The sequence below is a fragment of the Manacus vitellinus genome, unplaced genomic scaffold (genome assembly GCF_001715985.3).
Source record: "Manacus vitellinus isolate BGI_N305 unplaced genomic scaffold, ASM171598v3 scaffold_1_pilon, whole genome shotgun sequence".
NCBI lineage: Eukaryota > Metazoa > Chordata > Aves > Passeriformes > Pipridae > Manacus > Manacus vitellinus.
The window spans coordinates 47,449,513-47,474,935 of NW_021939396.1; the positions used below are offsets into that span (position 1 = coordinate 47,449,513).

The window sequence follows — 25,423 nt, forward strand, 5'->3', positions numbered from 1 at the left end:
GTTCAGTTGAAGTACTCTAAGCTTCAGAAAAAAAAAGATAGCTTTTGTTTTCAATGCATTTCAATATACAATTATAATTTTCTATTCTAGATTTTGTTAGAAGGAACTACGTTGAGAATATTCCTATATACTGAGTGATTACATCAAAATGGCACAAGGAATAATCTACATAAAGTTTACTAATACAGAATCAAATTAGAGTTAATTTTGGTCAGGCATCAAATATATACTATTTTAAAAATGTATCAGAAGATCTCTTTATGGTCAGTGGTTTTTACTCAGGCTGTCAGCCTGTCACAAGTAGGGTCTTCCAGGGATGGATGCTGGGCCTAATAGTGTTCAGTGTCTTCCTAGATGATCTGTATATTGGATTTGAAAGCACCCTCAAGCAAAGTTGCTGATGGCACTAAACTGGGTAGTGAGTGGGACCCTTCAGAAGGGAAAGAGAATTCAAGGCAGATGTTGACAGACTGGAGAGGTTTTAAAGAAGGGTGGCAAAGGTGATCAAAGGGCTGGAGAACCTGCCTTGTGAGGGAAAACTGAAGGAGTCAGCCTGGAGAAGGCTCAAGGGGACCTCATCACAGTGTTCCAGTACTTAAGGGACAGCTACAAAGAAGATGAAAGCTATTTTTTCGTGAGGAGTCGTGGAGAAAACAAGGGACCACAAATACAGGTCGCACTGGGAGAGAATTTCTATCTGTGTAAGAAAGAAATTTTTTATTGTGAGAACAGTCATTGGAACAACCTCCCCAGGGATTTGACAGAGTCCCTGTCATTGGAGGTTTTCAAGACTCAGCGGGGTGCTAGACAGTCTCATTGAGGCTCCTTTTTGCATCAAAAGTTGAATCACGTGAACTTTTGAGTTACCACCAAATCTGGGCTGTTCTATGGTTCTGTGACTGTCAGTCTTTTGAGCAAATAACCTTTACAGTGTTTCTCTGGTTGGTTTTCCCTTTGCCTTTTTCTGGCTTTGGTTTCAGAGCACTGGCGAAGTTCTTAAAATCAGTATGACAACATGTTAGCAGCAGTGCTGGTTAGCACAAAGTAATTATAAGTGCTATATGTACAAATTACTTTCTCAGCTGTATCTATCAAGGTCCTGTTTTCTGAGGGAACACTGAACAGGATGTGATGTCTGTGCTGAGCAGCTCAACGTTCATGTCATTTCTCTTGTAACAGCAGATCCGGTCTGATGAAAGTGAAGAGACTTAGGGAGGAAAACCTTTAAAGCTGGCGGCCCCAAGGGATGGAGGAAACTCAACCACAGAATGCATGCGCAACAAATCTAATTTCTAAATGAACAAAAGGATAAACTGCTGTAATTTTCTTTTATCTTTTTCCACATAAACATCAAGTATAAATTTCAGTAGTACCTGAATTGAAAAATATAGGAAAAGCAGTTTCCATAGAGTTAATTCTTTTCGTGACATTTAATACTTCTTAAGTGAAGATGAACTCTATCTGGAAGGAGGAAAGAAATATTCCAAAGATTTAAACCAGCAAGTTCCAATTATCCATTTAGATTGAAAATCTCTGCTAAGCTAAGAGAAACTTCTAAACTGATCAGGAGGTAATGGGAGTTCTTACAAAACTCAGTAAGTTTTGTCTCATGATGGCTTCAGATGAGAAGTTGCTTAATTAGTATATAACTCTCCAAATTAAGAATTAGCATAGAATAAAGTCTTAAGTAAATGGGATGTAATCCTTATAATACTTATATAGTCAGCTGTATGTGTATTTTATTTGGGCATACAATCATGGCTTCAAGTATGCTTTCAAAAAATAACTGAAGTTACTGAATCTGTATTTCTGATGGAGCCTTAAGAATTATAAATAAAAAAAAATGCTCAGACTATGCTCTAATTTCAAGTGTATTTTTTTTCTCAGCAGATTATTATTCTCTAATAAAATTTAGGAGTGCCAGGGATTCATTTTAGAATTTCACTTCTACAGTGAGCCTGGTGTTAGGGTGATCTGTAGCAACAATCCTCAGGTCTGTCTTTTCAGGCCATCATAAGAGAGGCCACAGTATTTTTGCAACACCGTCTTGTCTCTGTTCTGTAAGTCAGCATCTAATACAGCTACAGCCCTTGTGCTGCATTCCGAAACTGTAGTATTTAGACATAGGTCTTTTAAAATTAACCTTCCTTTTATGTTTTGGGTTTGTGGGCTGGGAGACAGCTACCGTGATAAATAGCAGAAGATGTATTAGATGAAATAAGAATTCATCAGAAAAACTCAGTGGAAAGAGCAAATCGATTTCTAGCTGTTGCCTGTGGTCTTTTCTTGACTGCAGCTGTGTAAGGCCATTGGCATCCTCCACTGGCTTTTGAAGAAACTAGATGCTCCAACATCTGTTGTGCCAAACAGGCAAATTCAAGCACTATTACTCTGGTGTGGCTAAGAAAAAGGTTAAATCAGGGTATCATTTAGTTATCTTTTTACCATCAGCTTTCTCATTGTGTTTTATTTAGTTTAGAATACATTGTGTTGGTTGTTGACTCATGACAAAACTGAAGATGTAAACCACATTTGTCTTTTAAGACACTTAAAAGTATGCTTTTCCCTTTTACCGAAAGCAGGAAATTTATTCTGAGAATGGGATAAGAAGTGTAAGCTATCTTAATTTTGACTTTGCCTTTTTAAGATCATGCTGCGGGTAATTAAAAATGAGAATATGTTTTTGACATGCTCATGATATTGAACAACATTTGGAAACAGAGCAAGTCAGGTTGTGGGATATTCAGAAGATTTTCAGTTGTTAACATCAAATTTTATGTAGAAATAGTATGTGAGGATTTAGAACTATTCCACTTGCCTCTTTTTCTGAATTTTCCTGCTCTTCTGGACAGCCATCAACTTTCATATTGGTTTTCAGAAGGAACAACCTGTCTGTTCTTAGGTGTGTTGTAAGTTTTCTGCTGTGTTCTTACTTCTTTATGTACAGTGTGTCCAAAAATAGATATAGTCAATATTATGAGACATGTAGTCATCTCTACCTGTGTTCTCATTTATAAAAGTTGACTTTTGAATGAATCTGTTAAACCAGACTAAGTGTCATCTTCCACAGAAGAAATGGATTAAGAGGTTTTTCAATGAGGTAAGGTTATATAAGATTGGAAATTGGTTGTCATAGTTCAATAGGCAGACAAAGGGACAAAATTTCTAAGAAAAGAACAGTTCTCATACTTGTCCCTTAAACCTGAATTAGAAAGAACAATAAAGAAAGCTCTAAGCATTTGAGTGTGACATGATCTTAAAGCTGATCTACAGTCACTGAGAAAAGAGAGGAAAGTCAGTTCTATTTGCTTCAAGTCATACAGTGTGCTGACTGAAGCAAGGGGTTTTTTGAGTGTGTTTTACATGACAGTATTCAGTGAAATGCTGCATTGGTTGTGTTCTCTGGAGCATTGGTTGTCTTAAGGATAGAGCTTCGCATCATGAACTGCTTGTAATTTTACACGTGCAAAAGAATTTCTGTCTCTCTCTCTTGAAGTTTTTAGTCCTTATTTCTCTTGCCAAGCAAACAATTTGTAAAATGTGAACCTGAATGAAAGGGATAGATTACATTTTTTTTATTATTTTAAAGATTTGGTTGTTTGGGAAGTGTAAATGTATGTGTACAGAAGGTATGAACACACATACTTCCTACTGTGAGACCTTTCCTAATGTCAGGTGGTTGGGTTTTTTCCTTTTCTAAATCAAATTGCTTATCTGTAATTCAGAGTCTAGTTAAGTATAATGACAGTCTACTTCAATGCCAGTGCATTTTGTTGGAATACCACAAAAGATGTAACTGCCTTCCTTATTTCCTCCTCAAGTCTCTGAGGCTTTGTTCATTTAGAAAATGACTGTGATTGGTAACAAGCACCTGTTTCCAAAATTACTGTTTACATCCATTTATTTGTGTAGTTCTTCAGAAACTGGCTCTGTGGTCCAGCAGAGACTTCCAGAAAGTGAAGTGCAGGATGCCTGACAAAAGAGTATCTGAATTCCTGAACTGACACTACTGCTCTTTAGTTATGTTCTAGAATATCACATGTTGATACTTTGTAGTATTTAGGAACAGAACACCTACTTTCCTCCGAGTTTTACAAACATAGAGTTTATAAGAATGGGAAGTAGTAGATACTACCTGACCTGACTTGACATGGCTTTTTAACTATTATTTTTAAAATACTTTTATACAGACACAGACACACACACACACATACACTATGTATCTCTAGTCCCTCAGTTCATGTAGATTTCCAACAAACTAGTGCTTTTTTTATTACTTTTTTTTTTTAAATAGTTACTGGAAAAATGCTTTCGTGAAGCAAATGCTGGGGAAAAAAATCATATAAAAGTTGGATGCAAGTAAAAAATATCCTTTCATAAGCTTTTGGTTTATTTTGTAGAAAACACATTGTCATCAGTTTTGCTCTCTGCTTAATGAGAAGCTAAATGACAGCTCTTCGGAATGGTCTGTGGGAAGGAGGAACAGAAAATGTCATGTTAGTGTGCTCTGATTTGTTTCATGGCAGGATTTTATGGTGTGACAAAAATATTGCTTGCCCTCATCTCCTGTAGAGATTAAGTTAATCAGCCCAAGCTCAGCCTTGCTCCCTTGTAAGGACAGGCAGGAGAGACTTTGACAGGATTCCGTGGTAGTGGCAATGGTCCAGACAACCCTGGCTCTCTTTCCTCTTGGACTAAGATTTGTTTTCTGCCATCTTCTAAATCCAAAAGAAAGCCATGCCTTTGGAGTACATATGTCAGTATGCATCCTCTGTGGCTGAGAGGACATTTTTCCCAAGTTCTGAAGTGTTATGCAGGAAGACTAGTATTAAGGAAGAGTTGACTTACTCTTTCATTTCAATGAAGCTGGAAAAGTTGCTTTTTCAGTTATTTCTTAGCATTTTAGTATTTTTCATCCCTATGATAGCAGTATAAAAGCTTGGTGAAAATACCCAGTGTTCTAAACATTGAATACCACTGTTTTATGAAATTCTACTGTCTGTGTCTTATGCTTGAGCAAGTGTATTAGAAATGTGTATCTTATGCTTGAGCAACTGAATGGAAATGTTGGGAAAACTTTGTTTCTTGATATATGAAGTCAGCGTCTTTAGTTTCCTTCAGACTGTAGTCTCAAGGCTTGAAAGGAGCACAGAAAACTTATTTGCATGTCCCTAAAGAAACTTGCAAACAAGATAAATCACAACATCTTTGGGCTTCTTTGAAATTAAAAAGTGCTGTATACTCTAATGAATTTCTAATACTTCTTCTCTTCCTCTAGTCTTGAAATACTGTACTTGACCATCCCAGATAAGCTGGCTTGTATTGTTGCAGTGTTACCTTTGATAAAATCATTACTGATTATCATGTCAGAGACTTGCAATTGGAAAAAGCCACCCTAAGTTCCTATGGGCAGCTTTGATTCTGTTCTGTCATTTCAGTACTTAAATATGGAACCATGTTTTCATGTAGGTTTTTGATTTTGTAGTTAAACCCCTGTTTTTTCATATGCAGTCCAAAGCATTAAGGATTTTTGTCATGACTCTGCTATGGCGTCAGAAAGGGTAAAAAGAGTGCTTAGAAGAGATTGGGTTTAGATCGTAGAATCACAGAATGGTTTGGGTTGGAAGGGACCTTAAAGATCATCTAGTTCCAACCTCTCTGCCGTGGGCAGGAGCACCTTCCACTAGACCAGGTTACTCAAAGCCCTGTCCAGCTTGGGCTAGAAGACTTCCAGGGATGGGACATTGACAACTTCTCTAATCAAAGTATTTCTTGATCTCAAATTAGCCACTATTAGTGGCTTGAAAATACACTTAAGCATCCAGTATTAAATAAAAATTGTTACTAACAGCATTGTCTGTACCTATTATAATTTTTTTTGTCGTTATCAAACTTTTTTTAACTTGCCTAAAGGTAGTGGGTAAAAGCATGTTTTTTAAAGTTATAAATTTGTAAATTTAATTCATTGGATTCTGGAATCTGAAAACAATCTGTTAGCAGAATTGCTTTGTTCTATATTAGCTGTGCAAAGTCCCCAGAAATGTGAAAAACTTGCTGTTTTGTTCATGTTAGTAACAAAATACTGTCAATTCTGAGAAATCGTAATACTTGGCAGTAGAAATAACTTGTCTATATCTAAAATAATTCTCATGGAATTTTTATAACCTTTTTTAAAAAACAGCATTAGTTGAAAGTCATTCTTATGGCTATATTCATCATGGAAAAAAGAATAAATATAGAAAAACATTGGTTTTATGTATACAGAGATCTGTTTTATCGAAAGTGAAGTTTTTCTTTTAATCAATAAATGAAAAAGAAATCTACGGGCTTTACTAGAATTTGCATTGCAAAACATCATAATGATGCAGAAATTCTTAAATAGTGTGAAGTTCTTGTTTAGTTGCATATTTCAAATGTCTACTTGACGTGGGATCGCTTGTGCTGGAATGTTTATTGCAGAAATGGAGCTTGAGCTCTGACCGGAGATTGCGCAATCAGAGAAGCTTCTCAGAGTTGATCCTTTGCTTGAGTTGTGCTCAACTTCCCATATTTTTCCTTTTGCAGACCATGGTTTGCATGTGACACTAAAGAAAGGCCTGTTGCTTTACCAATTACTATTTCAGTTCCTACAGTGTTTTTTTAGTATAATTGTTTCATATACTTCATTTTTGGACTTCTGGCATGGCTATTCACCTCTAACTGTGAAAGTGTTTTGACTTGTTCCAGAGTTTTAGGGAAGAATTTGCCTTTTGGTGGTGGGGAAGGGGAGATTTTGTGCAGTATTTCCAGACTGCTGGAAAAATTAGGATGTTCTCACTCTTTCTTGGAAAGTTATTCAATTAATTGTCTGCCTTCTGTTTAAAAAATTAAGTACTTTTTTGTCTTTCAGTTTGTCCAGCCTCCGTTTCCATTCACTGTGTTATTTTTTTTTTTTTTGTGGGCTGGATAATATTACTAGTAATAGAGGGTTGTTTTTTCTTTTTTTATTTGATATACCTTGTTGGAGTCTTTTCTAAAGCATAGTTCTTGAACTAATATAATCTCCAGAGACTGAGTTGTCAAGGCTAAAGATAGAACTTGCCTTTTTATTGTTTTATATCTTATTTTTTACAGCTATAGTTAGCACACAGTTTTATTTGCAGCAAACAGTCCAGGTCAGGTGACAACAGGTACTGTATAGCTGATGAGGCATTGTTGCTCTACAGAAAAATTAGTTACCTTTCTACTGACTTTTTATATTGGAAACTTCGCTGGTAATTTTTTATTTTGGTTGTTTTTCATGGTGAAGGTAACACTTTTCAGGCAAAAGTCTGGTGGGAGAGCTAGGGGCAGCAATTTAAGCTATCGATTGGAGAACTTACTCTAGTTTTACCGTAGCGTATTAACCTAAGAGATCTAAAATTGCTTTACGTATTTAACAGCTCTTACAAGAGCTTTTATTTATTTCATTATTTATGTCATTTGCAATAGTTCTTATGAACGTATTGGTGTCCTGCTAATTCGCATCTTGTCCAACTGACTAAGGCTTACTTCCTGAAGTCTGGTTTCATGGATACCTGCCTGGAAAAAAATCTGGCAGACAGCACTTTCCCAGGCAGCAGATGTGGAGGGGGTTCTGTTTCCTTTGCTGAATGCCACTATTTCTTAATGGAATTATACAGTTTCTTTCTTTTCATCGATGTCTTTACCTGAGTTCTTGCAGGCTGCTGCAAAAAGAAGCCTTAGACTTTTGAGCTGGGACTGGACCAGTTTGTTTTCATTCTTTCATATCTCTGATCTGTCCTGTACCATTTTATTGAAGGGAAATTATGTACCAGTATTTGCATCCATACTGCTAATTTTTATCCATGTTACTTTTGCTTTCTAGTGAGTGTTCTTTAGGGTGTTAACTCCCGTTGATCTGAATTGGTATTTTTAAGTGTGTATGTTTAAAATGAAAACCTTAGGACTCCTAAATTGGAAGCAGTAGATCTATATGTGCTGACTGGGGAAGAATCTGCCTTCCCAGGACAACCAGGAAAGCTGTGGGGATGTCAAAGGCCGTTTGCTGATGTGGCATCTATAAGTGACATTTGGCTTTTCTAAAAAGTTTGCCTAAGTAGTTACTTTACATTTTAGGTGAGGGGACAGGGCTTGCCTTATGTTTTTGATGAATATCAGAACTTTGAGAGGTCACTTTTTTCCACCAGGAAATGTTTCTGTGGATAGTGTTACCTTGTGGTGTGTCAGGTTGGCCGCTCATCTCCAGTTGCAGTTGTTACAGTAGCGGGGAACTCTAGACCTATGAGGCATTTCCTAATGCCCAAGTGCTGCAGTGGCTGTGGAATGCTGCTTCCGTGGTGATAAACATCAGTCAGTTATTTAACTACCAGTACTTCTTCTTCTTTTAACGCTATTTAAATATATATTTATTTAAATAATATATAAGTGTACTTGCGTTCGTCACATTTAATACAGTTTTCTTGAAAAGGGCAGCTTTAAGAAGCTGTACTTACACGTCATTTAATTCTAGTGTTAGACAAACATGGCTTGATAAATCATTTAAACCTAAAGTAGGCTATCTATTTTCTTATTTTCTTTGTAGCCCTCCAGATAGTTCTACAGCTGATTTAGTCTTTTAATCTAAGTATTCTAATTGATGGCAGAATTTGCCACCTTTGGTATAGAAGCTTTGAGGTTTGTAAAACTTGCCCACAGAACATATCAACCAATGCAAGTGAACCACTTTCAAGGAAATTAAGCTTCAAATATCCAGAAATCTTACTTGCTGTGAATTTAATATAATTTGACTTCATGGCTATCAGCTTTTACTCCTGTTTCATATCTTCCTGAACTATTTTCTAATGAAATTGTACCTATTACTCCATAGATTTTACTGAAATATATTCTTAGTGCTGTTTTGGTCTATGTTCTTCATCTTCCTTGAAGACTCTAGTTTTTCATCTGATAATTGTTCCTAAAGATGCAACACTAAATTGAGATAATAAACCACTAATGTAATAAATTAACGTTTGTATGTAAAGACTATTAACCACAATAAAATATGCTAGCATAGTGAAATTAGTGTTGTAATATATTGTTATAATTTTGAGTTTGGAGGGGAAGAAAGCCCCCACTGAAATACATTTTCTGGAATGCATCTTTAGACAATGTCAACTTTCCATAATTCCGGCATAAAATAGTGCCTTGAATAGGTGTCATTCAGAACAGATCTGTTAATTCAAGATTCCTGAATCTAGTCAGGGGACAGAGAAGTGCTCTGGTTTGAAGGATCTATGACTTGCCCCCAGTTTTAGCGAAAGACTGAGATGTGTAGGTTCGTTACCTACACGTTTGGTTCGAATGGTGTGTGTAGTGGATCCTGACACTACTCTTGCTTGCCTACTGCATGTGAGCTGATTTCACAGATTTGCACTGCATTTTGTTTTACTTTATTTTAGGAGATGCTTCAGGTGGTAAGAGTCATTGTTGATAATTCAAACAGCTCAAAAAAACTCTTTTTAAATAGAGTTGAGGTATTACTTTTCATCCAAGTTTGAAAATAGGCCATAATGACTAGCTTCCCACTTGTAGCTCTTAAATATGCTCTCTCAGGATTTGACAGTTGACCAAAAAGATCACTTATGTATGACAGGGCATTATTATGAATTAGGATGGACACATGCAATTCAGGATCAGTCAGGTTTGTTGATTTAGTGTATGGGGGGAAGCTTACAGTACTGTAGAAATAGGAAAATGGCTACAATACAAGGAACTAAAATATGGATAGTTAAGAGTTTTAGATCTTAAGACTTACTTTGGTCTCTCCAAAAAAGGAAAAGTAGCAAAGAGTTTTAAGTTGGGTAACTGCCTGTCCATCCAAGGAATGCAAATTTTGTATGCTGGTAATACCCATTAAGTATTTTTTTTTAGTTCTTTGAATGCTGGATAAATATTAAAATAACCAAGTGTCTCAACAACAAAGTTTCAACCACATTTAATAAATCTTTATTTATTATATGCTTACACTAGATGATACTTTGTCATAATGAAATGTGTATGGAGTAACATTTCAAAATAAGAAGATGCTATAATTGTACGCTGATATTGTAGATCATATACTGTATTTTCTACTTTATGTCACTTATGAATCCTGAGATAATCTGTTTTGCTGAATTGGAGTAGGTTGATGGACTGTATTTTGAAATATCCTAGCAGTAAATTTTGCTATAAAATTGCATTAACTCATACATCTGAATAAAACCATTACATAACTGTAGTTAGTTTTGAGATTAAGGAATGTAGCTGCAGAGTGAGGAAGCCTAGTATAGTCATGGTAGGACTGGTAGTTCGATGCATAAAACTTTGGAAATAGGTGTAGACTAAAATTTGGGGAAAAATCCAGTTAATGTGAGACTGCTTAAGTCAAACTGAAGAAAATCAGTACATTTTAGATGAATCTAATGATAAGAAGTTAGTGTAACAACTTATGAAATTCAGTGTTAATAGATTGTATAGTTGATGTGTGTGTTAATGATAATTTTATGTTATAGTATTCTCTATTTTTAGAAAAACCTTAGGAAATCTTTGTGCTCATTTCTTCATAAAGAAACTTAAAGGAGTTTCCATAGTGGAATGCTTTTTTACAGTGTTAATGCTGGTTTTTCTCTCTGAAGGTTTAAGTGGTGCTAGAAACTTTTTTGGGACAAAATGACACAAACAGGAAGATTGCTGAGACTGCTTGATGTTTATCAATCTTTTTTTGTACCTGATTGTGTCTCATTAAGGCAAGTAAGTGTGTGTATAACTGTAGTGTTTATCTACATTAGTGCTTAAAACTGTTTTGACAGCAGTAGTAAGGAAGATGGTCAATATATAGCTTTTTTTTTGCTTTTTTTCTGTTGAAGAAAAAAAATCTTGTAATTAATGCAGGAGCCCCTGGCCCAGTAGCAGCACCAGTGAGCCAACAGGTGTGATGGGACAGAGCCAGCTCTGGTATTGTGGAAGAAAGTCATGCTTTGCAAACCTAGTGGAGTTCCTTGAAGTAATTGCTGAGTATGAGGATAACAAAATGCTTTTGATGAGGCTCTTCATTTAAGCTTTTTGTCAGATAGATGAATGAATGGAAGGCTGGTGATCAGTGTATAAAAAACAGATCAGTAATGGAGTCTAACAGGTGTGTGGTATTTCACAGTCATAAGGGATCTAAAATGGTGAATAATGATTAATTAATGATGATAGAGTAGTAAAAGTTAAAGATCTAGCAAACCAGAAAAGAAATTAATACTTGGTGGTGCCTGGGTGGTTAAAAGTGATAGGTAAAATTCAGCCTTGATGAATGTTGAGTGAGTGCATGAGAGAAAAACCTCTCATCTTGTTGTACTTGTGTTATTGAATGTTGAACTAGCTTTGATTTATAATGCCTAGTTTTGTGAAAGAACCCATTTAGTATACAGGGACTATAAAAATTAAGCAGATATTTCAGTTAATAGCAAAACACCAGAGCAGTACTACTGTATGCTGGACTTGCTTGTAATCCTCTTTCTGAGACACCGTTATTGTCATTTCCAGGGGCAGTACATGGGTCCAGACTGACCTTTGATTTTACTCCATATATCTAATTCTTTTTTAACTTGTAAGTGTGGTGTAGTGGTGAATGAAATGAAGCCAACAGTATATGTGGGAATGTTTGGTTTGTATGGGAGAACCCTCTGCATATTGTAATGGCTCCCTAGTATGCCTCTTTTTAATTTCATAATAAAATGGAGAGTTTTAAATAGATTATGAAACTATTGATGATTTCATTGAACAAGTGTGATATAGAAAAGACTGTATCAGACCATGAAATTATTTGAGTGAAGGACACTATAAGAGAAGTTTTTTCTCTGTTCCTTTTCAGTCACCTCTGAAATACTGTTGCCATGTAAATGGAAGTCACATGTTTGCTTTTATAAACCAATTTATTTTAGTAATCTAATTTAACTGTTAAAAGGAAAATATCTGCGTAGACCTCAAAGCTAAATGAGAAAATTGCTCTGTAGTGACAGAATAAGGTAGAACTTAGCATTAGCTGAAAATACATCTAAGCCACAGTATGTGTTTCTAAGAAGTACAAAATGTACTGTATATAAAGAAGATAAATACTAAAAGTACATGGAAACCGTCCAAGTGGGGAAAAAGTCCTTCATAAAAATGAGGCTTTCTTATATTAATAAAGCACGTGAAACTGGTTGCCTATGGTTGCCTATTATAGTGATGTTTTAGTATCCTTTTTCTTTAAGAGGAGGAGGGTGTGGCTTTTAGAGGTCTTGAAGAAAAGATCTTCCTTTCTGTATTAGGAAAATAGTCAGGTGACATTGAAAGATCGAGCAAGGTGAAATCAAGAAAGCTGAGAGATGAGTTGTCTCTGCAGCCATTGACAATAATGATCATGTCTCTTTTCATTTGATCTTTGCCCTTTTTCTCCTAGCCATTATAGCTACACCTCCGCAGTGTATTCCTGGGTCTCTGACTTGCACCACTTTCAACCAGCACTACCTTCTCACTGTTGAGCTTCTGTACTCCTCCCTGTTTGTTCACCAGTGATACCACTTAAAATAGCCATGCTTCTCTATTTCCCTTTGCACTGGGACAGCTTGTAGCATACCCAAGTTCTGCTTTAGCTAATGTAAGTGAAATAGAAAGGCTGTTTCATGTTAAACACTAGGTATCCCAAATATTTTACTTCCATTATTCACAATTCTGTAAAATTACCTTAAGCTTAGTCTTGTATTTGCAGTCCACCTCTAAAATAATACTATGCTATTTTTTCTTCAGAAACATACTTCAATTGATGAAATTAATTATTTTGAGAGTTGAGGATTTACAGGTCTCTTAATTATTATAGGGACACCACCCACCCTTACTGTTTTTAATGAAGGTTTTGAGCCGGGGTAGTTTATTCTCCAGAAACTCTAGAGAAGGGGAGCTGATTCTTGAAGAGCCTTTAAAATAAGCAACTCTTGGCATGTAGCTTCCTTAGATGTTGTTAGCATGATCTTGAAATGTGATTTGAAATGAATGTGAGATCAGTAGCTTAAATCTGTATTTCAGAGGTTTTTGGTTAAGTGTTTTACTTGCTAGGGTTCATACCTAAGGTCTGAAAGGTGAAGAACAGAACAGGAAACATTGTATATGGTGAATTCTGAATTAAACAGTATTGAAATTTCCTTTTGTCTGTTAAAAGTGAATTTGTATACTGCTTTCCATCTTTATTTTAGAACTTTTAAAAAGAAGCACAACAAAATACCTAGCATGCTTGAGAGACCAAGGAAACCATGACACTCTCTGTACTTCATGCTTCTTTTGGCGTGGACTTATATTTTAGCATTTTGAAAGAAAAAGTATGATACAAATGAAAGATTGATGTTAAAAATTTCTATATATTCCTGTTTTTCCTGTATTTTTGTATTTGGTGTTTAAAACCTTCCCTCCTATAAAGAAAAAGACAGAATTTTGGCTTTTGAAGCAAGCCCTGAATTGAAGCAGGTAATTGCACAGCTCCAGAGCAAACCAGGCTTTTGAGAATTTAGTGCTTCTGCTTGACGTGCGTGTTTTCTGTGTTAGCCATGTCCATGGACAAATTGATTGACTCTACAGATTTGAAGGCTTCAGGGCAGATCGGACCCCAGATTTTGACAGTTCATCACCATCACTAATCTACTTTTAAAAATCCCTGGATGTGACCCGGTACTCTTGTGGATGTTCTTTGCCTGCTGTTTCTCACAGCATGGAGATAAATGCACAGAAGCTACCGGTGTACTTTGTACTGCTGTGCAAGCGGTGATGGTTCTCTACTGACTTTACCAGAGAATTGAAATTCTTCCATGGATTTCCGGGATATTTACTGTGTATCTTTGGAAAAGGTGTTTGAGTAGTTTACAAAGTATTTCTTGCTAAGTTAGACTTACCCTTCATAGCTTTACTTCTACATCTGTCTTGAGCTGTTCTTGGCTTCTTACTCTCTTATTACTGACCCGTTAAATGTTGTTTCATTGCCATTTGCTTTCATTTTTCATCATCAGTTTCAGTCCAAAAAGACAATCCTTTAACACACTCAAGATGCAAAACCTGACTGTATTTTAGAGCAGTGAAAATACTGTGATACTTTTCTTGAGTTGTATAATTTTCATCATAGGTCAAAATGAGCCACTGTGTGGAGAGATAACTTAAAACAGGAATATTTTTGTGAAGTTGACAAATTTAATAATATCCAGCCTTTAAAGTAATTATGATTATCCTTGTATTTACCTGTTTTCAAATTCTAGCATGATTTTACTGCTCATTCTCATTATATCTGAAGTAAATAATTTCTATCTTGCACACTTTAAAAGAGAGGACTGCAAGCCTATAAATAATTTTGATTTTGCTAGCATTTGATTTTTTTTAATAGTCAAAAGTCTCCTGAAGAGTGAGGGGGAACAACAGGTTTGAATTTGAGGTGAGGGATCAAAGACTATTATTTCAATCTGGATCAAATGTGTTCTCAATTATATATTCATGGAAAATAAGCTTTCAAAAAACTTATGCTCTAGCTTTTCTTTAGGCGTAGTTACTTGATATATGTAGCTGTCAAAGACTGATGGATCAGGTTTCAATCCTGAAAAAAAGGATTGAAAAATCCTTTAAAAGCTGAAAACAGTCAAATAAGGTCCAATCAGATCTGAACTGATCAGATGAAAGATATTTCTGGTCTAATATCTCACTTCCAACAAGTTAATGATAGATAGCATAGGCACATAGTTATGAATTGGACAAGTAAATAGCAGTACTTCTCTGGCATACTGTTAACATCCATCAGTTTGTATTTTATGACCTTCTTTATTTTTGCAGTTGTCACTTAAACAGTACTTAGCTGGGAGAGAAGATTCCCTAATGCTCTTTAATTCTTTGTTTTGTAATTCCCTAGAATACTTGATCATTTTTCATTAGACACCAAATTTGTTGTTTTTAGCTAAATGACCAGGTTTAGTTTTTCTCCAAGAAGATGCTGTCCACTGAAGAATCATGTATACCTGTTGACAAATTTAGACTTAGCCTTTAAGTCGGGAAGTGTTTGGCACTTAGCAAGACCTTAAAACCGTCTTCTTCTTTGTTGTATTTTTCTGAGGGTTTTTTCGGTGGCGTTTGTTTTTTTCATAGGGTTATGTTCCGTGGTAGCAAAGCCAGATGGGCTTGTGGCTGTTCGTTCCTAGATTTAAGTTGGAAGGTATAAAGCCAATATCTTGTTCATAAAAATTACCACTGATTTCAGTGAATAAAATGTGGGAGGTTGACTCTCCAAAATAAATTACTGTCATTGTCCTATTTACCAGTTGCCATTTCACATTCAAGTCCCTACTGTGTGATACTTTGCGACTTTTTAATATTGGTGAACTGTTTAATATTACTGAACTTTTTAATATTGATGAATGCAGTTTAATAGCATTAAAACTGCTATTTGTTCTTTTTGTGTTTGGAAAAAATAATTTTTTTCATGTAGGTGTGGAGCTAATTAAGGTAATTAGTAATTCATAGAACTATGTTTGTTTTGGTATGGAAGGGAATTAAGCTTTGAAGAGTCCAATGGAAATGAAGGAGGAACAGCTGTTTCATGTAACTGCTCACTGAATCATTAAATAAATGTGAATGATTTGTATGGAAAATTACCAGGGACAACTGTTTCTTTATCTTGGCTCTTCAATTAGCAGCATGTGTAATTATTTTTCCAAATTCTTAATTTTGCTTGGTTTTTGTTTTGTTTTGTTTTGTTTTTCAGGATGGATTAGATGCTTTGGTATATGACTTGGATTTTCCTGCCTTAAGAAAAAACAAAAACATTGATAACTTCTTAAACAGATGTAAGTATTTAATGTCTATAAGTATCAAAAAGAAAAAAGTGGTTCTAGCTTATTGGAAGGCAGCTGGGGATTTGGGGTGAATTAAGTTTTGGGCTGCAAGTTGTTTTAAGAGTCTGATTATTTATTTATTTCCCAGTGAGAGCTGACAGCTACCTGTGCAAATCTCATCCCCTGCATTGATTCACTGGGCATTGAATGATTGAATGTCTAATCTGTTGCCCCTGTAAATGGCATTGTCTGCAGTGGCACAAAGCCTTTTAAGAGAAAGGCCTGTTGTTTTTGTTAGGGCAACTCTCTGGGTTCCCATAACTTGCTTTCTAATTTCATGTACTAGTATATCATAAACAATTACCAGTAAAATATCACAATGATGCATGGAGTGTCAAGAAATTGTGTTAAAAATTTGTTCACAGACTAGAGCATGTCTTTTGTAAACTTTTTTTTTAAGTATAAAAGGTCTCTTTACATGAATATCTTATACTGCATAGCTGCTGTATTTACTTGTATATTCAGCTGATGTGTCTGCAGAATTCTCTGTATTTACTCTGTATTTGTCCACTACCAGATCTCCTGCACATTCTACTCTATAATAGCATTTTAAACTAACAAAGTTGATGTTTTTAATAGAAGTCATAGTTCCATATTTTTTGTAATTAAAACAAGCAAACAAACCACAAACAAACAAAAACCCAAAAAGGCAGTTAAAAATTAAGTCATTTCTAAAGGCTGCCAAACAGACAAATTCTGGAAATCATGTCAGAGATGTTAGCTGATTCAAGACTTGCTCCTTCCTATGGACTAAATGGGCAAACCTTGAAATTAAGCTAATACTATTAGATTTTTATATTTTTGTGGCAAATATAAAGTAATTTGACTAAAATAATTTTTGTCTTTGCTTTACTGTAATTTATGTCGGTGTTCGTTCTGTTTCCGGGGTTTTTTCAAATAGTTTATTTTGTGAAACTGAAAGCTATGATAGTGAATTTGTGGGGTTTATTTTATATTGTTCTCCATCTGTGGGAATTTATGAGTCCACTAAATCCAGTTGATGGCTCAGTTACACGTAAGCTGGTTGTTGAAAAGCCTAAGCTCAAATGTTCTGTTTAACTTTTCACAGTTCAAATTGTATTTGATACCATACACTGAGTTACATGCACATTTGTATACTCAGTTATTTACTGAGAAGGTGTGGTGAAACTCTTGGAGAAAAGAGAAGTTGTATTAGGCAAGGAAATACTCATTGCATCAGATAATTTGAATGTAATTTTTATGAATAGTGAAATTATTAGTGAGTCTCAGAAAGCTTCACTTTTGCAATTGGGGCTGAGTGAAAGAAAACTTACATTTACAGTCTGATGATGAATATCTGTAGGAATAAATTATATACTGTGTTGTAAGATATGACCTGAAGTAATATGAAGGTGGAGAACAGAACATCCTATTTCACTTAAAACCACCTTTAGAACATTAATCTTGCACTATTTGCTGAAATATGAAAGTGAGCTGTGGATGTGCAAGTAGTTGCCTTACAGGGAACTGTCAAGTCTAATTTGCCTTGAACTTCTGTTAAAAAATCAACATTTTCATGTTTATTTTAGTTCTAATGGAAGACTTTAAAATGTCTTTTTGCAGTACTAGCGGTCCAGTTTGCACCATTATTGTAGAAGTTTAAAATAAGTTTCTAGGTGGCAAATAAAATGGGAGTTTGCTTCCTTTATGTTATAGACTGATTGACTTTATCCTCTCTTACTTGTTTCTAAATTACATTGTATATTTGTGGAACCTCCAAAATCTGCTTTTACTGGCAGAGGTTTTGAGGATGATTTTTTCAAAGGTAGAACCTTATTAATTTTCTACCATATAGAATTAAAAGAATAAGGAACTTAGTATTAAAGATAGCTGAGAGCCCTATTTGCAGCAGAGACTCAGTTCATTTCAACACAGAATCCAAGCTTATAACCAAACTTTAGAGCAAGTTGGAGAAAGTGATTTTTTTGCCAAGGGAGCCATCCAGCCTCTTCATACAGCATGAGCTGCCCGGGTCCTCCACTGTTTCTGGGAAATAAGGAACTGCCTATTTGAATGTATTGCAGCCTGATAAACCTTGTTTAACAGACTTAGAATGTGGAGGTCAAATTTCCAACACTGTTATTACTAATGCATATTGTCTGAGGATAGTTGACTATTAGTCTGTATATATATATATCAAACAGTAAATTTCAATTTGCAACTGCTCACAAGCCTGGTTTACATTATTTAAAAATCCTTAGCTTAGATTGCCCTTCAGATGTATTTTCCTCAGTTCTGTTTTGTCCACAGGTGAGGCTTGTGATTAAATACCATTTAAAGGATTCATATTGTGCTTAGATTTCTTTTGCACCAATGTCAAGCTGTTTGTTCAGAAGTGGTGAACCTGAACCTCCTGTTGTGAGATTACTAGGCAGTAAGTTAACAATAGCTAGAAAATTGCTGTCATGGGAGTTGCTGCATTTTGGTTTTGTGCAGTCTTGTTCCTCCTCTACTATAGGTCAGTTTTCACCAGGGCAAATAAGGCAATGCATTATTTGTTTGAATTACTGAATATTTTGATCCTTGTGTGAAAGAATTTGTCAGAATTTGCAATTTTACTGTAATTTATTGAAATCAGCTAGTGATATGCTGCATTGTAAAGGGTTGGCTTTACATTAGACAGTAATGCCACAGTGTATTTAGTCAAACAAAACTATGTTTGTTCCTGTTACGGTAATAAAATCTTACTGAATTTTTATTGTACATGTGCTGCTTTTGTTTTAAATTGTGGCCTGTGTAGGTAGAAATCTAATGGCAATTTTCTGTCGTCTGCCTCATCATTTTTTAATAATTTAAAAAAATTAGATTTCTCCTCCTTTCTCTTCCTCTGTCCTTATTTCTTTCTAAACTTTACTTTTAGGCCTAGAATATTATTTTTGAAAATAAAATATCATTGCATAATTTATTAGAAGCATATCTGTTTTAGTAGAACTTCCTTGCTTTTAGAAATACTGAAGCATGAAGCTTTTCTACGTAATCTCATGCCAGTGTTGACCCACATGGATTAAAATAGACTGTTTTAATCTTTGACCAAATTTGGAATTAGAATATCTGCCCACTGGGAGTTTGTAAATTATTGTAGTTTATAGAATGACAGGTTTATATAAATAATTGCAATGATTCCCACTGCATGTTTTAAATTAAAATCTACTCTTTTTTAGTATTAGGAATCATACAAGTGCAGAAAAGTGAAAGTTTTTTTTTTTTAAATATTTTTTCAAGTTTCTTGTAGTGTATTTTCTGATACTTTCCCAAATGTATTGTATATTTATTCAGAAATAATCTTTTTATACTGATTAGCTTACAGCAAGATCATGCTGGATATGAAATTTTTGTATAGCTTTTTTTTTTTGCAGGTAGTAATTTTTAAATAAATTCCTAAATTAAGATCTGCAGTGTGATTGTACAGTAGAGTCCTTGCATTATGTTTATGTCAGGTTTTGGTTACTGTGGTAATGAGAATGAGGTCATGTATTCTGCAGAGAACTTTTCAGTAGGTTCTTTGAGCAGTACTTCTTCTTAAAAACTATGAAAAAATGAAATTAGATGACTGGGTTTAATGAAGTTGATTATATAAGAAATGTGAATTTTGTTCTATGTAGATAAAGACACGGTAAATAAAATGAGAGATCTGCGCATGAAAGCTGAGGACTATGAAGTGGTGAAGGTGATCGGCAGAGGGGCATTTGGGGAGGTTCAGTTGGTAAGTTAAGCTTCTATTTGTGCATTTGACTGTATTCTGTAGTATTTGCTCATGCATCTGTTTCTGAGTACAGGGTTCAGAAGATGCAGTTTTATGATATTAAAGCCTTTAGCTCGGTGAAATTTTATTTCTTAATAACTCATGGAAATGCTTTTGAAAATGTAATTTTTCAGTACTGTCCAAGTGCACAAGTACTTGCTCTGCATTGTAGTCATTCTTCTCTGTTAAAATAAAATTGAATGTTTGTTCCTCATAATCAAGAAAATTAGCCTTTACCACTCTTTACACTTGAAGAAGTCTTAAGGACTAGAAGAGTTTCTGCCAGTTCAGGGACTGCACCAGATTTTTGTGGACATAGTTCTCACACATGAGAGATGTGTGTTGTTTGTGATGACGTTAGCAACCAGGCTTGTTCATCCTGCTTTATTTAGTTGAGAGGTGATGGAAGAAACTGGAAATCTGGCAGGAAGTATGCACATCTACTAACAAACTCTGGAAAATGCTTGTAGTTTTAACTTTGTAGTATTTAACAGGTGCCAATATTTGTCCTTTTAAAGACACGTGCAAATTACATAAGCAACTGTTATGCCTATGGACTTCTATGTTGAATAGTTCCAGCAAGTATTTTAAAAGTAGTGCTTTGTCAGATAATGGAATGTAATTATTTTGTAGGCCTACAGTATATAATCCTTTAGAAAAATGTGAAGAGTCTTATAGAACATGTTGAATAGTGAAGCAGGAAAAGTGATGTTTTCAGTGATGTTCTTTATATGTTAATACGGCAAACTAATATGTTCCATGTCACATTTGTCCTCATAGGTAAGGCATAAATCCTCAAGGAGAGTGTATGCTATGAAGCTTCTGAGCAAATTTGAGATGATAAAAAGGTCAGATTCTGCATTCTTCTGGGAAGAAAGGGATATTATGGCTTTTGCTAATAGTCCCTGGGTTGTTCAGGTATAGTGATATTCTTTTTCAAATATTTTCATTATAGAATAGTTTGGTTACAACATTGCATAACTTGGAATTGCATGTTTTCTTTTTTTGCATTTCGAAGTCCCTTGTTTTATTGGTCTGTTAGGGAAATACATTATTGACATTAGGAATGCTGTACAAAACAGTGGATACTACACTTGCTTCAAAACTGTATTTTGTCACAACATTTAAAAGATGTTAAGCTATTCTGTTTATTATTAAAGCTCTTTGCCAGATATATATTGGTGAGTCTGCTCTGTAGTAATTCTCTGAGGCATCCAGCATACCAGAAAGATATGCTTAAGACACAGCTTCCGTATATTCTAATTTCTTTGTGTATCTTTGACTGCAAATTGTGCCTGCTCTGGTTATTTTTCCCTCATTTCAGTTTTATCATTTCCCTCATGTCAGTGACAGTTTTTTGGGAAGCAGTGCTGCCTTTGAGGTTCTAAGGAGCGTGCCTGAACCAATCATGCATTGTGTGCACACGTCAACTTGTTAATTTAAACTGTTCTTACCCTTAAGCATATAAATTCTTTTGTTAGGTTGGAATTATACAATCTCATTCAAGATTTATCTAAATCAAGTTACTGCATTCCTGTCTGTCTGGGTGTGATTGTTCAGAATAAAACTTCTATGAATTTCATAAAATTTTAAGTTAAGAGACTTAAGTCTACTCTGTTGAACAGAGCATTGACAAATTTAAGGGAAATATTTTTATTTAATTGTATAGAATTTAGGCTCAATTTCTATACAATAAATATGTCGACAATAGAAAAATAAACATTTAGTGATAATACAAATAGAATCAGGCAGATGTTTGGAACACAGTTTCATGTTTGCATATTTGTCAAGTACCATCCTAGTGAGAAAGAAGCATTTTACCTTCTTATGTAATAAACATTCTTTGAATTGATCTCAAGATTTATTACGTCAAGTTGACTAACCTTAACTTGTAACCAGCACTCGGCTTCTCCCATTGTAATATAAAGGGATGGAAGATCTGTCTGAAATGCACTCTGGAGGTTAATTTATTTTTAGGAGATCTGCAAGATGATGCAGAGTTGATTCAGTAGTTGTAGCAATTCTGTTGCTTTGTAAATCAGTTTGTGCAGAAATGCCTTTGATTTCCGACAAGCAAAACATTAAAGATAACTGGAATATTCAGTGACTTATTTTTTGTTTATTTGCTTTTTACAGTTATTTTATGCATTCCAAGATGACCGTTACCTTTACATGGTGATGGAATACATGCCTGGTGGGGACCTTGTGAATTTAATGAGTAACTACGATGTTCCAGAGAAATGGGCCAGATTTTACACTGCTGAAGTTGTACTTGCATTAGATGCAATTCACTCAATGGGTTTTATACACAGGTGAGAAACTAAGAAGTGTTGTTACATGGTGAGGTTTTATTCCTGGTGCTGCCAGAATGACTTCAGTTTGTTTAGGCAGTTTTAATACTTGTGATGTTAGTACTTCATTATTATTTCATAATTATTCTATCTTACAGCTTCAAAAGTTCTTGCCGTCAGAAACTTTAAAATCTGAGGAGATACAGTCAAAGTAAAGGCTTTCAGCAGGCCAGTGTAGTAATAAAATTGTTCCACTGTACCAAGAGATACAAGAATAAAAATGGTACAGGCATGTTGGCCCCAAAATAGCTCTTTTCTTTTGATTAGAAAAAGCTGTTTTGGGAATTTGATCACAGTAGTATCCACTGTTAGGAATTATTAATTCTCTGCTAGGCATTTGAAGCCTCAGGGACCCATGAAACAAGAATCTGTGAACAATGTGAGGAAAATCTCCCAACCATATGTTTTCTTGTAAGGGGCAAGATGCAAAATTGAGATGCAGAGCAAAGGGACTTAGCTTAGTTTCATCTGCACTTGCCCTGAAGTGAAATGCAGTCACTTCTCAGATAGGTAGAGAAGTTTTCTTTTTGATATTTGAAATTGTATCTGTTGTTAGCTTTTAATTGCATTAACTGGGAGCAGAAGAGTAATTTTTTCAACAGAAAATACAGGAAGAGCTTGAGTAGCCTATAGTATACTCTATAGTTTATAAATTTTCAATTTGTAATTTGGTCACAAGATCAGTGTAAACATGTAAGCTTTTGCAAAAAAGCAAACACAAAGCAAAACAAACTACTAATCCATTGCTTGAGTAGGATCTAGAGCATCATTAATTATGTAGCTATGCTGCATCTAATGGATAAATTATCTGACTGAATGAACCATTTGTGCATGTGTATTACAAGCTTTAGAAAGCAGGCATTAGAAGTTGCCTGCAGCACAGCAAGCTTTTTTCGTGAAAATTTGGATTATTTTGAAACCAACAGAGATTTTTGAATTTCTTTTCCACTGGAGTTAATCTGTTCAACTCTGAGGAATGAAAAGAAACTGATGAAAATGTGGGCCCACTGCTCAAGGGATCAGGGACAGAGTGACAAAAGACATGGAAATTACTTTTCCACCTTTGCCTCTGCCGTCATTGGTAGGATCTGCCTTCAGGACTGTCAGGGCCCTGTGCCTAGTGGCAGAGCTTGGGAGAGTGAAGCATTACTCTGGCAGAGGAAGATCAGTCTGGGTCCCAGTTATGCAAACTGGACATGCACATGTCCAAGGCAGCAGGTGGGATGTGCCAAAGGTCATGAGGGAGCTGGCCATGAGCCTTATGATACTGCTTTCTGTCACCTTTGGAGGGCTGCGGTGATTAAGAGATTCCTGATGACTGGAAGGAAGCAAATGGCACACCTGTCTTGCCCCAAGAAGGGCCAGGAGCAGAGGGTCAGGGGAGCTGCAGGCTAGTCAGCGTAAGGGCAGTCAGATTAAATTCTCAGGAAACCATCTAAGCACATGGATGAGAAGGTTATTGGAAACAGCCATGAATTTATAAGGGTAAAGCATGCTTTACCAACCCAATTGCCTTCTGTGATGATGGGCTTCACTGATGAGGGGAGAGCAGTGTGTGTTGTTTGTCTTAGCAAGGTTGTAGATGTAGCCAGACTAGAAAGGTGCAGTTTGAATAGGTAGAACAAAGGATTGTACTGTCCAGCCAACAGTCAGCTACCAGCGATTCCTCAGAAGTTTCATACTAGGGATTAGCACTACGTTTTCATTCACAATATGAGCAGTGTTCAGGCAAGACAGAAAGCATCACTCATGAGCTGCCCAGCAGGACTTTTTAGAAAAGGTGGAACCAGACTGTATTTGCATGCCAAAAAGATGAAAGGCAATGGATGACACAAGTTGCAGCAAGGGAATATCTAGCTATTCACTAGGAATTGTTTTCTCGACTATGAGGGAGGTCAAGCAGTGGAAGAGAGTCCTGAAGACGTTGTGGAATCTCTGTCCTCAGAAAAAAATCAGAACTTGCCTGGATTTTATCCTGAGTAAGCTAATATAACTTTGAAGTTGCATCTAACTTGGTAGCTATACTTTGGTCAGGCAGTTAACTGAGAGTCTTACAAAAATCCCTCACGAACAAAATTATTCTCTGAATATACTGGTACATTTGCACTACATTTGATTTGACAGTCATGGCCAGAGTTCTTCTTTGAGGTCTTTGAAATATACTTTTTCCTGAAATTCATGTTATGCTGTCTTGATAATTCTCCTTTGGTATATTCAGTAACATCACCATGCTGCACTTTACCAGTTACTTTATGAAAACTTCTGTTCTATAATGGAAGTACTTTGTGGAAAAGGGTATAAGGCAATACTTAATACCGCTTTTCAGTCACAGGAAAATAGTTGTTCACATTAATAGAATTCTGAAAATGACATCTCTTAAGTTATTCCCTTAAAATAGAGGTGGTACAGAGAAGTTATATTTTCAATGTCTATTTGAGATAGCTCACTCATACTTCAACCAGTGAGTGTTTTTTTTGGAACTTGAGGTTCAAGATTGATGTCTAGATTTATTAAATTTGGAGACTTAAGGCTGTGTTCTCACATCTGTTTTACTTTTTTAAAATGCTGTAGTTCAGCAATCTGTGTGTTGGACATGATACTTAGAGAAAACAGAAAAAAAATGGAGGTAGTGGTGGTGCTTTAATGTTGCTGGTTTTCCTTGCAATGTTGCATCTGAAAGGCAGTTGACTTCTATTGTTTTAGTAAGTTCAATTGATGTATTTATTTACTTTTTAAAATATATGTTTTTCTCGTTTCAGAGATGTGAAGCCTGATAATATGCTGCTAGATAAAGCTGGTCATTTAAAATTAGCTGATTTTGGTACTTGTATGAAGATGAACAAGGTAAACATATGTTTGTAATTTCACTTTTCTGTTTGTGAAAGGAAAACATACTTAAAAGTGAAAAGAAAATATGCTGAAAACTTTTCAGCTAGATGAGGAGAGTTGAAAGTTCCACTCTGTTCCCGTTACTGTTCTTCATGGTCTTAGTGAAAGGTGTCCCTACCCATGGCAGGGGGTTGGAACTAACCCAAACCATTCTGTGATCCTGTGATTCATGGATCTTACTCAACGACAAGTTAAAATGCAGAAATGGTGCCTCGAGTACTGATTTCTAGAGAAAGTTTCTGAAGTCAAACCTTTGATTGTCTCTCGATCCTCAGGGTTATTTCTTTAAGTCTTTGGTTATGAAAAGTTAATGAGAAGAAGTGAGATGATTTTTATGTAGTGTGTCAGTAATGAGAGAATCAAAACTGATGTGCAAGTTGCTGAATACCAGTTGTACTTATTAGCCACATGCTGACATAGCACAAGGAAAAATCTGAAGGAAACAGGTGTCATAGAATTATTTCTTTTTTAAAAATATGTCCTGAGGTCATTAAAAAAATATTTTGCAACAATAT

General features: G+C 35.4%; 1 protein-coding gene across 4 annotated transcripts in view; it reads left to right on the plus strand.

Moving 5' to 3' along the window:
• The window catches only part of ROCK1 (Rho associated coiled-coil containing protein kinase 1), an 87,165-nt gene that overhangs the window by 15,706 nt on the left and 46,036 nt on the right, over window positions 1-25,423 (plus strand). For all 4 annotated transcript variants that reach the window (XR_001921778.1, XR_001921777.1, XM_018081100.1 and 1 more), the window contains exons 2-6: window positions 15,776-15,857; window positions 19,529-19,629; window positions 20,449-20,586; window positions 21,805-21,980; window positions 24,779-24,863. Coding sequence is in view for 2 of the 4 variants with exons in the window: in XM_018081100.1 (XP_017936589.1) it covers window positions 15,776-15,857; window positions 19,529-19,629; window positions 20,449-20,586; window positions 21,805-21,980; window positions 24,779-24,863 (582 nt within the window). In the remaining 2 variants the exon portion in view is untranslated. The remainder of the gene's footprint in view (window positions 1-15,775; window positions 15,858-19,528; window positions 19,630-20,448; window positions 20,587-21,804; window positions 21,981-24,778; window positions 24,864-25,423) is intronic.